Source organism: Osmia lignaria, chromosome 15 (assembly GCF_051020975.1).
Source record: "Osmia lignaria lignaria isolate PbOS001 chromosome 15, iyOsmLign1, whole genome shotgun sequence".
NCBI lineage: Eukaryota > Metazoa > Arthropoda > Insecta > Hymenoptera > Megachilidae > Osmia > Osmia lignaria.
In genome coordinates this window covers 8380542-8393491 of record NC_135046.1, presented here as the reverse complement: position 1 = coordinate 8393491, position 12950 = coordinate 8380542, and the positions used below count along the sequence as shown (strand labels likewise).

Sequence of the window (12950 nt, the reverse complement as noted above, 5' to 3'; positions counted from 1 at the left end):
ACGGTGGAATAGAATTTCGTGCTCGTGCAGGGTGTATTGTGTCGTCCGATGGATCGTGGATACGTTAGTTGTGGAATCCACGTGGCAGCAATTAACGCTTCGCCGATCGAACCGCCTAAATATTGGACGGCTCTGCTAATTTTACCAGCTAACCCTCCTTGGACGTAATTTTACCCCGTTGCATCTGCTCGTGCCGATCAAGGAGATTAGTCCGCGTGAATCCCGATAGTTGAGAAGCAACCTTACCAAATCTGTTCAAGCATTAACAAGATCCTGCGCCGACGTCGGTGAAGATTAATTCGCGCCAGTTCGCCAGCTGTTTGCCGTAGACATTTCGAAATGCTACGTTTCGTGGATGCAGCGGGGAGGGTTTAACAATCTTTGCTCGATTAACGAGACGATTGTGGTCGCGTCAGGCTGCTCGTGTTGCTCGGGCGCAAAACGATATTTCATGCATGAATCAGTTGTTCGTTTGATTATCTGCGATTTAGAATTAATTGTCAAACGAGGCTTTTAAGTTTAATCAATTGACCAGCTTTTTATTCGAGTAGATTTGTCGAGATTCAGAACTCATAATTCTTTGAGATATTAAAAATAACACCTTGCTCAATATTTTTCTATCATCATCAAGTGAAACGTATCAAAGAGTTAATCAGGTTCGCTATTAAATCCGAGTACTCACACCTGTTCTCCATGCCGCTCGATTCAGCGCGCGGAACAGCGGCCCGATAATTCTAACACTCAAGCGGATCCACTAAATCATTAGGAACAAAGCGATACACTGTCACAGAAGGGAGGGTGCCTAACACGGGCGAATAAGCGAACAGTACCGATTCACTTTGCTAGCGTATTTATCACTCAACGTCCGTTGGATCGCATGAGTTTCGAAAGCGTAGCGCGTTTCACGACTGCCTAACGAGGAAAATAGTTGCCTGCCAACGATTCGCTGCACCCTTCCCCATGCGCTGCTTCACGGGCTGCCGGCTGTTCGGGCGTATTGTCGCGTGCACACGCGTCCTCCTGTATTATACATATTTATGGCGGGCAAAGAGATATAGAACGGATAGGAGGCGGGTGCGAAGCCAATTAAAGTGCAAATGTATGGAGATGTGGATGGAATTCCAAGCAGCACAGTGACCGGGAAACCGTCATAAAACCGAAACCCTGCACCAACTAATCGACACCCACTCCTGCACCCTCGGTAAAGGAAAATAGAGGGTAGAAGGGAGGGTAAAAACGAGATCGAGTGGTAGAAAGTTGATAAATCTGAAACTGGTGCATTTGATGCATTTCGTGAAACGAGACTTTAGATGGTAATTAGATACAACGAGGTAAATGCTGCAAAGGCATTAATAGTTTTGACAATCAAAGATATTTTGCCATTTATAATATAGTTCCAATTAATTTATAATATTTTTAATATAATTGCAATATAGAAAGTCTGATAGGATTCGATGACGAAGGAGCTTAAGGTTTTAATTATTTATCGTGAGATCAAAATATCTTTCTACCTATTGGTTTTTAACTTGCGTATGATTTATGGGAAAGTTTCATGGACCGAGTAAAAACGGTTGCAAGGCACTTTAGCAGCGTGCGAGCGGGTAAAGCCAACAGGAAATACGATCGTGACAAATCGAATCATCATCAATATCGTAGAAGCGAGTAAACACAGTAACCAATGTTATGCCGGAATCGAACTTGATAAATTAATAGCGATGAATTTCGTATAGGATGGGGTGAAAAAAATATGTCACACTCAGTCGAAACCAAAAAACGTGAAAAATGAGGTGCATCGTTCGAGTATCAACGAGTATCAAATTTATACCGATACCCGTTGAAATTTATATCTCGTACAAATTCCGCGGAAACATGATACCGCGTTCGTTCCATAGTTCGATGATTCGTGTTGAACAGTGAGCTGAGATCTCTTATTTGTTCTCTCTGTTGTGGGAAATATCGTCGTTGGGATTATTTTCATAAAAAAAAGAATTCTATATTTATTTCATAAATTTTAGCTTTTATAAACAACTGTGAGATGACTTATTCTAATTTTTTAAACTCTAATATTTTTCTTATCCATACATTCTTTTTTATTATTCAATAATATTTCTAAAATTGGCGTAATTAAAGAATCATAGATCATTGAAAAATTTTATTTTATATTAGCAACGTGAGAAAATTATATAAAATTGTAACAATATTTAACGTATTAAAAGAAGAGGTTGATAACAAAGGTACGCAAGAACTGATTAAATGACTTGATGTCACATCGTAAGTTTCCATTCGTATCATCATCGTAAAATCACGTGAACGTCATCGCAGGCCGTTCATTAAAGATTCTATGGATAGGCGTCGCTCTTCATCTAATATCGGTGATAACGAACAGCTAGAAGCAGATCCCTTTCAGCGATCGCCATTTCATCTATTACCATGGTAATGCCTTCGTCCACAGTGAGCAGCTGCACGGAAGATCCGAGCTGGTGCGCGTTTCAACGAAAATTATTAGACACTTTCGAGGGGTGGACCGCACCGAGCCAACTGTATCCAACGCCATTACGCGATGGCTTGCCAGCTCGGATCGGAATATCGCGATCCACCGGAAGGTGGCTAAGTGAAATTGACCGGCGTCCGGTTCATTAGAATTTAACGTCAGCCAAAGAGAACTCCAAGTGGATCTTTTCGTGTTCCTGTCGTTTCGTTCGTCTGTGAATTCATGTCCCTGCTCTAACGTTGCTGTCGTATTATTCATTTCCGAGGCGAATGGACTTCTCAAACGAACAGCCGAGTGACATTTTGTGTCCAACTGTCTTTTTATCTTTAAAAGGAAAAGAACTAGCAATATAATATTTTAAATTGATACATTGAATTCATACCATATTGGAATTGTATTCTAAATATCAAATTTGATGTTTCAAAACCACCCCCTTCAATTTACAATATGAAAAAGTAAATAAAATACACCTACCGAATCCGAAGATCACGGATTTACATTGTCGCCGAGGCAAAGCAACAAATCCCGTTATTCCAGAGGGGAACAAGAATTCCCCCATAAAAAGTAGCAGCCCCGTAACCCTCTACCAACAAAAGGCGCGCGTTTTTATTCCGTGATTCATGCGTCTGACGACGTGGGTTATCGTAAACGGTTACCATACTCGCCGACTTTAACGGGCCGAGGTGAAGCGAAGGAAGAAGAAAGTGCGGTCGTGGCAGAAATTCCAGCGAAAAAAGATTCCGGGAACAAAGTAGCAAAAGGAATCACGAAGACAGTGGACGGTCTTTGCCTTTTCTTTGCATCGGATTCCTTTTGTCCCTGATTTCGTCGTCTCCATCTGGCTCGTTCGTTTTTGACGTTCGATTCTCGCATTGCTCTTTTCACCCCCCCAACCCTTCTCTCCTCCGACGGAAAGTATCGCCATCCTCTCGACCTTGGATCAACTTGGTAGGGGTGGTCGAGATCTCTATCGACATTAAACAAACCCCCGTAATCGAGCCTGAATCGATGGATTAAGAATCCAATTGGAAGTATCCGCCTTCCTCTTATTTCATACCTCCTTCCACCGTACCGTCGTGAAATCCCTTGCACTCCACACCCGGAACGCCGCGAATCCTTCTAACCGCCATCCCGGCACATTCACGCTGCTAAAGCGTTCGCCCATGTTTTTCTGAAATACATTTCCAGAGACGGGTCGATGGTAGTGGTGGTGGTGGTGGTGGTGGTGGCGGTGGTACAGGCAATAAAGTTTGCTTTATTTTTACTACCCCTCTGGCCAAGTACCGCCCCGTATTTCCTCGGGATATTGACATATCGGGGGTGCCGGAGCTTCTCCTCTTAACGCCCTTTTTACACTGCCACGGAATTTATGTCTTCTTCCTACGCGACGATCTAACCCGGCTCTACCCTTCTTTCCTTTCCTTCTTCAAGCCCGATCTACATCTTCCACCGACTCTTTGTCTCGCTTACTTCTTGGCCCGCACCCTCTTTTATCTTTCCACTTCCTCCCGCATACTTCTCACTGCTTCGTTCTCTCCTTCCTTCCATTCTTCCTCTTCTGTTTCTCTTCTCCACCCTACCGATTCCAACGACGGCAAAGAAGACAATCAATCACCCACGCGTATCTCCCCGTTCGCAGAATCAACCGGAAATCTCTATTAGACGTTGAATCGGGACGGGTTTTTCCTTGACGCGTTCACTTGGCTCCATCAGTCCCAATTGATCCGCGATAACGTGCATCGGCATTGCGATTGTGATAACGTTGCCGTTATAAATTATTCTTTGCGATGATTGGTGATTATCAGTAGAAAAATGATAGGGTAGATAATCGTTTCACTCTTTCGATATTAAATACTTTTAACCAGGAGGTTGCCTATGTGTAGAGTATTTTACTATCTTTGACATTCGTCGACACTGGAAATTTTTAAGTAAACATTTTTTTGTTTCATTTTGAATATATAGTGATACATTTCGAAAACGAAGATTCAATTTCATATTTAAGAAACTAATTTTCTTTATTGCATGTCCAAATTGTTTATACACGTCAAGTTACAGTAGTGGTTCACTGCAGGTGATGGTCCAATTAACCCCTTGCCTTGTAATATCGAGTCACGTTCCGAGCGCAATTTACAGTTCAGACGTGACGAAGCTGGATTGTATTTGCAGTACAGTAGAATTTTAATTTCTCCCTACGTAACCCATTTAAAAATTATTCCATCACCACCCTCGAACCGTGCCATTTTTAATCTAAACTCATACGTATCGTTGACGGCAAGTTCCAATTTCGTTCGCGTCCACGACAAACCCGTGGAAGCTTTCCGTGCACGAGAGTTGCAAAGCTGTGTCGGTTATCTGGATAGAACGACAGCTTGCTAATTGTCACGATTCGTTTGCGAGCACGACGTCGTGGCGCTCCGCGACGGATGCAATAGAAATTGGAAGAAAAACAAACGGCAGGAAAAACGGTGAGCAATCGGCCGTCCAGGGGGCTTATATTCCGCCTCCACTTCTGTTTTTCCCTGCATTTCTATTTATCGGTGTCGAGAGACGCGACGGTGCAGCAGAAGTGGGCAAAAAAAGCGTGCGGATGAGTAGAACGGGTGAACGAGGGGTTTCGAGGCAACAAAGGTAACCGCGGGAAGAGAGAAGAAAAAACGTAATAGTACGATCGGAATGTTCGGCAAGAAACAGGCGGATCGGATCGTGTGGGCGAGGCGGAGCCACGAGGCAAAGGTTTGCGAACAGGGAAAATCGTTTGAGCTGCAATTTCAATCGGTACAAGGAACGCGGAAAACGCGACAGGCCACGCCGTTCCACAGCGTCACGGGAAAAGAATTGCATTTTCTGAACGGCTTAACAGCAGTTCTGTACGTTGAAACGGAAGTCCGTGAACGACGGTAAAGTAAATAGGTTCGACTATCATTGAACGGCAGAGGTGCACTTACGCATACCACCGCTGTCTAGTACGTCGATGAATTGGTAAAGAATTTAATCTGACACGCATTTGTTGTATGATGCTGGATTCGGTTATGATATTATTATATTTAATATTTTAATTTTTTTGAACGTGAATCCATTACGAGGATTATTTAGAATTTATATACAGATCTTCTGTTAACAGCTTATATCTAATTTACGTTTACATAACTATTTATTAACTTATGCATTGAACTGAAAAATATCGAAAAATATCATCCTTGTTGAACCAACTACTTCGGAATTATCATAAACACCTTTTCTAGCACGTTTATACACCGTTCTCTTCTTAAAACAGTAAATCTTAGGATGAAAGCTTGCTCGTTAAGTCTGCGGATTACGTTTACCGCTTCGTAATTGCGTGCATCTTTCAAAGAGATACTTCTCTAACCTGTTCACCTCTCGTTCCAGGTCAAGTGGATCTTTGGACACAAACGACGGAGGGTTGCTCCTGCAGTTTTAATTCGTCCAGCAACGAATGCGCTTGCTGCGTCCCGTCAGGAGGATGCAGTTGCGGCGCTGCATCGCCGGACAGATGCGCTCAGTGCGGCTTAGAGCAACATTGCGCCAACAGTGAGTACACCGTCGTTACGTTTCATAACCATTAGTCCCAATATTCGCCGTATCAAATTAAGCTACACAGCTGTGTCTACCTCCAACTCGTGGATGAAAATCATTTCAAATATTAAAACCGAATTCAAATTTTCATAGTATCTGGAAACACTCGCTTTCGCGAATTTTTAAGTATAATTATTAGTTTATTTTCAATTTAAGATATTGCGATATCAGCTATACGATATTTAAGCACGATTACGGTTAATCGAACGGAACAAAGCATAGTTATTCATTTTCCATGTTAAATCAAATAATTGTATCAATATCGAAGAAATTAACGCGAATTAACGATGCTCGCAGCAGAATCCATAAATAAACCGTTCATAAGTTAATTCCGTTTCAGTTACGATCGATTGTTTTAATTATACGGTTATTATTCGGTATGTAGGCATTATTAGCGATACGATAGTTTAGTATAGCTTCAGAGTTTCTCTATTTTTCACGAATCTCTACATATTTGATTTCGATGTAAATAACCTTTCGATCCTTTCCCTTTCCTCATATTTTATTCACCGAAGATCAACATTCTTTTCCACAAATAAGCAAGAGAGGACCTTACAACAAGCCTTCGGTTCGGCGGGAATCTCCTGTCGCCTAAGCCTGCCACTTCTAATTAGAGCTTTCAACATTAAACTCGTTAGCGATCCAACTAGGCAGTCGGGCCAGTACTGTCGCGTCTCGTCGATACAAGCTCGCTTGGCCAATCGTTCTAACTCGCGTATTTACTTCCACCGAATGTAATTACGTCGCGTCGAAGAGGCAACCGCTATCTCTTTGAGTCTGGATCGTCGTTAGAAATAGGATTTGCGCCATTAAGCCAGCCTCGGTTCCCTTTTTGTCGCCGTTTCGCGTTTTCTGCCGGTCCCGTTTCCCGTGAACAAATGGAAATTAAAGCGTGTCGAATGAAGTCTCTTTGCTCGGCTGGATTATGGATCGGCGAACGTTCCCGTGAATAGACGTAGAGTAGGGAAAAGTTTATTTTTCGAACGACAGGAAAAAGCTGGTAACGAAGCAACGTTGTCTGCGAATTTATTTTTATTCAAGAAAGTATTTTTGTTCGAATCATTTACTAGAAAACCGATTTTCACAAAACGAACGAGACCATTCGTCATGTGCAGTCATCAACGTAAAGAACGTAAAGGTAGCAGCCATTAAGGGTCTCGCAATGATTAAAAGAGGGATGTAGGTTTCGTCCGTGTGTATAAGAAGGTCTCAAAGAAAGGTTTGATGGATGGGATGTAAGGGTAATAACGTCTCGCGTAATTAACGCGAAAAGGTAGATTGATGGACGGGTTGAAGGAAGCTTTGATGTAATTAATTAGCGGAAAGAAATTTCTTGAAATGTTACTGTAATTTCATTTGTGACGTTCATATGTCATCCACCTAGTAAAGATGAAATACATTATTTCTAATCCAAGAAATGTTTATATTAATGATAACAAAACATATAGAAAACTTTGAGCTTATAATAACAATGAATTGCAGAACGGTAAACGTGGTAGAGGAAGGCATTATAAATAAAGAAGTAATATTATTTTTCAAAATGGCGGAGTATGTTGTGTTTCATCACAATGCGAAATGTAAATGTTAATGAGGAAATAGAAATACTTGTTTCGTGCTGCAAATGAATGAAGAAACGATTCGATGGATCGAGTCAGAAGGTTGCGTATCGTCGCGACTGTTCGTCGCCTCGAATGAAAAGACGAAGGTCCGTCTCGCCTCGGCGGGCGTCGACGGCTCGACGTAAGCAAGAAAAATCGTTATAAGCGACGCAGCATTTTTCTTTCACGGTGGTGTTGCGCTTTCATGTGACCCGGATTCCGCGTGGCCGACGAAGGAACGCGTCGAATAAATGGTTCTTCGTTCGGGATTCCGGGTTTCAGCATGGGATCCTACGTGATACAATGGTAGATAAAATTGTTTCCTTTCTATTTACTCGCAGATCGCGAGCAGTCTTAACAGCTCGTTCTACCGAGATATTTCACCGACGCGACGGTAGTAAATTTTTCACATTTTCACCCTTTTAACTGTAGAAGAATTCAGTCGGTGTTAAATAGAAAGATTGTGAATTCAAATATTGATAGAATATTATTTGAAAATCTAGGTAAATTTTTTGCTGTTACAAAGTAATCTTCTATTAATCGTGAAATATTCCCTCTTTTCAAAGACATCGAAGCATAGTTTCATTAAATATTCTGAACGGCAGGGGAGCTGGAAAGGGAAAAGGCCTTTCATCTTGATCGAATCAGTGGGTTCATTAATAAGCTTCCCTAGTAGATTCGTGACTCAGATACGAGGACATACGGCATTAGGACGGAAGAATCGATGACTAGGCGAAAACTTGCCAAAATCGGGATTCCTTGGATCATTTATTGTGTAGGTCACAATGGCCGCATGGACAGTTAATAATAGGGGACAGTTGAACAGGCACCTTTTCTTTCTCACGAGCGTCTAATCCTCTGTTATTATGAAAAATATTATAGAGTAATTCTTCTATAATTTAATTACATTTATCAGAACTTATTACGCGTCAAATTAAATATCAGATAAGTTATAGCAAAGATAGTTGCTAACGAGAGAATTTTAGATTATTTATACTTAATTAACATCGGTTCGGTGCGAATAAGTTTTTTTTATCGGTGGTCGAGTGCAACAGGTGTACGTTAGAAATGAGTTTTTTGCAACTCAGGCAAAGGCTGATTGCCAAATCCAAAAACTGCCAACGAGAAACAAGTTTCCTCGGGCGTAGATTGCATAAGTTTAACTCTTCTTCTACGACGATAAACAACATTCTGCTCGATACTGTGCATATTATTAAAATTTTAAATTACAAACTATTCATTAAGATATTATATTTCTAATATATAAAAGTTTTTAATTTATTTCGAGTGCGTAATTTTAATAAATATTGCTATAAGTTTAGGTTCTGATTAATTCTATCACCAGTGTTCATGGTGGGTGGCTATGATTAGCCTTAATAACAGAAAGATTAATGTTCATCCGGTATCGAATTGAATCACGCGTCCAATCCAATCTATTAATTATACGCAGCTGAAACGTTACAAATATATTGTAGAAGGAGGGTAAACAATTCAGCAAACCCGCATTTCAATCGACCGATAAAACATTATTTCCGCTACTATTACGCTTAATCTGAGCTGGATTATCACGGTGGACGATGATATTAGCCGCAAATAATTTATTGCCGTGGTTAATTGGATAAATCTAAAATAGATAGTTCGTTCAATGTAATTGTTCAATGTTTTGAGCTTTATGCATACTATAGGAATTTCTTATCGTGTGGCAATTTTGTACTGGGTTCACCAGAACGTTCGTTTTTCTTTGTTTCAGTGTGCAACATAACGTTGGACAGCAGACAGTTGTTCAGCAAATCGGGTCGTGGTTTCGGACAAATAAAGTCGCCGTCCCTTGAAGGACCGTCGAGATGTACCTACAGATTCGTACCTGACACTGGCCAACGAGTCGAGCTACAGATATACCGATTAATCTCCATTGGACGTCACAATGGCACAGCGTAAGTACTATTACACTTTGATATACTCCTTACGTTAATAGTCGTAAGATATCTACTAAAATTTTATGAAGGCTTAAAATATTAATATTAACTATGCTTTAATACGAAATCTATATAATTTATGCGTGGAGTTTCCTCAAAATCATTAATAATAATTAAAGATTCTTTTTATCCGCTTATTTCCGATACATTTTAAATACCATTTTTATTAATTTTGGCATTGTAGTAATTAATTTTTTTCAAAAGTCACAATATTTTTTTTTTTTATTTATACAAAAACATGGAAAATATTCTTTGTTTCGTCGAATCAATGACTATAATGGTTTCGTTAATGTAATACCATAGGTGAATCCGTGGAACAATATTCACGTCCGTGGTCAAAAAGGGTATTCAAAAACGTTTTTTAATCATTTGGAACGAGCGTAACGATGCCATTATTTTGTTGCTCTGTTGTTTTGATTAAATTAACATTGTCCATGTTCGTGTTCTGGCCAAAGTGCGATTTGTCAGTTTGAAAATTGTTATTGCGATAAATCTCGTTCGGTGTTCGTTCTATCGGTTCTTTTTTCGTGCGTAAAACAATCCATTTCTCGTTGCACGTGCCACTTGACACAGAATCTGTAACAACAAATGGAAAAAAAATGCTCCCTGTTGCGCGATGGTGTTCATTATTTAGAGTGTTCATTATTTGGTGTTTCATTATTTAGAGTACGTATGATCGATTTTGCTGGACCAATGACCAACAAATGTTAATTGTAATGCTAACGAACTGTTTAAGATAATACTTTTCATTACACAGAATAATAGTATAAAAATTTGAAATTTAGTAGGTATAGAAGTATAAAATTTAATTTCTGTTATTACTATCGCGATGATTCGCCTTTCGAGGATTAACAGAACGAAATAAAGAATATTTACTTCATTCGCAAGAAAAGAATCCTGAACATCGCCTTTTTCTGCATGATTAAAGTGACTCCTAAAACAACAGGAAGAAAAATTGACGTTAGAAATTAGGTACATCATAAATTGCGAACGTTTGAACGCTGTTGCTTTTAAGTCCAGCTATGGGCCGATCCTCTGACTAGAAAAGGAAGTCGAAGGAAGGCTTATAGAGGCCAATATGATTGGAGATCGCTCGTGTCGATGGCCGTTTCAATTTGTCATACTTCCGGTCTTGCGGTGCTTGCATCGGCCGCTACACTTAAGTCCCTCTCAACGCGTGTAGATGGGACAGAGTGGAGTGAGCAGCCGAGGTGATCGAACCGGAAAGAAAAATTACTGTTTCTAGAGGCGTCTTCCAAATCCCCCGTTCACCCCCCGTCGTTTGGCCAAGATAGCGAACGAAGTTCGCGGTGAGCGAAAAGGGCCTTCGACAAGCTTTGCGAAAGTTCTGACAATTTTTCTGAACGAAACTCACCCCCATCCTTTGCTCTTTTCTTCGCTCGGAGTCTAAGTAGAGCTTAGAACACGAATGCACGCCGCGTTCCGAAGTGCTTTGGGCTTGAGTAGTTTCCGTCCATCATGCTGAACGGGTTACGCATAATAATAGACCTCGAAATAAATTTGCAAGTCCGCGTCGAAGGCTTTTAATCGATCTTCCAAGAGATCGATGCCAAAGAAAAGAATGTGCAAGTTGTTCTTTGACAGAGGGACCAAAACGAGATAGATCTGTGTGAATTGTTTTACTACAGTATATGCTAGAACCAAAATACTATGGGTTAATCTCTTTTCGATTGAACTGCGTCCGATAACTTTGCGCCAGTAATGAATTAAAAAATTATGATGGAATAATCGGTATTAGGGGTTTAGCAGAGTTTACTGCACATTTTGAGGAACGTAAAAATAACCGTCTGTTAGAAGTTTCGGCCATTGTACGAACAAGAATAATTTTGGCTGAACTCGATAAGCCGAAGGAATACGCATTATGGCTTTTCGATACTTGCCTCGTGCTTTTCGCCATAGATAACCGCAATCTGACGTTCATCGCCGTAAAACCTCGATGTATCACATCGAGAGGAGGAGCACTTAGTCCGTCGAATGGTGGAGCTGTTTCACTGAAAAAGTGTTCGTAGGTAACGTTGCCGCGATAATTTCGCGAATTATTTCTCGGTGCTTTCACCGTTTCCTGCTTTCTTCTCGATTCGAAGGTAAAAGAAAAGAGTAAGCTTAATAAACGGTCACGGAGTCTGAAACTCGGTGTAGAAGTGCAAACATTCAGCATTCACAGGGCCGTTCATTACGGCCATCCCTCTTTCGTTCTGGCCTCTTTATTTTTCAAACTTGAACGATTTATCACCGCTCGCCTGTCCTCCTCTAACTAAAAGCTCCCCGAATAGACTCGTGAAAAATACAAAAAAGAAAAAAATGAAACGCACTTGAAGTTTGGCCGTTAGCGAATACGAGCGGAAAAAGGAGTCCTCGCGCTTGTACTGAGAAATATTGTTAGAGCCACGTGTACACAGTCGAGAGTTCGCATTTCACCTGTTCCTTGAACGTTGCCGTCCAAGAAACTGCCGAGGCTACAGAAAGATTGCAAAACCGGCATTTTTCCGCGCCAAGGTATTCCTCGAGCGAGGAAACGTTAATGGTCCGTTGACTGCATCAGCGTAAACTTATGTCGCGGAATTCATGATAGCGTCGTGTTTGCCAGTGGAGACGATCGTTAAAAGTACCAAGAAATTCGGCTGGCTAAGTTTTTCTTAGACATAACGATACGACGTGGAACACAATTTCGCAGAGACCGTAAGCCGTAAAAGTTTATCGTTTCGGCTCGTTTCGATGCCTGTCCCATTGCGAACGTGAAATTGAAAGTAAAAGTTATTTGCACTTGTATGTGCCTCGTCCACTTCGCTTTATCGGTGCTGTACATAGGTATTTACTTAGAAGAGTAGAATATGCTGATAAAATAAGGGTAATAGGACAGATGTATTAGATTATTTGATATATTTTGAGAACATAAAGGTACTGCAAAATGGTACTTATTACATATTATTTAATGTTTCAGATTTTATGAAAATGGCTCTATAAATACAGTAACATTATTCGAGTATTTATGCGATGTCTGACCACACATGCATCTACTCTACTTAGAAAGTCTTGTTCTATAAACTCTTCTATAAACTTTTCAGAAGCGTCTGTACATTAAGGAAATTGCTATTCTAAGAATATATTAAATTGTTCATCCTTCTGAGCGTCTTCGACGAAATGTTTACTCATTTTTACGTGTATTCTGCTTGCAAGAGCTTTGTTCTATCAGTCTTAATTTTGCACTGATTATTGAATTATAATACAAATAGGGCTTCACTTGTTCTATTAAAAATCTTGTTGTTCTTC

The 12950-nt window shown here is 40.5% G+C and overlaps 1 protein-coding gene across 7 annotated transcripts in view; it reads left to right on the top strand.

Moving 5' to 3' along the window:
- The window catches only part of LOC117612027 (uncharacterized), a 263880-nt gene that overhangs the window by 156582 nt on the left and 94348 nt on the right, over positions 1 to 12950 (top strand). For all 7 annotated transcript variants that reach the window (XM_034340658.2, XM_034340653.2, XM_034340651.2 and 4 more), the window contains 2 exons: positions 5879 to 6040; positions 9434 to 9617. In XM_034340658.2, coding sequence (XP_034196549.1) covers positions 5879 to 6040; positions 9434 to 9617 — 346 coding nt within the window. The remainder of the gene's footprint in view (positions 1 to 5878; positions 6041 to 9433; positions 9618 to 12950) is intronic.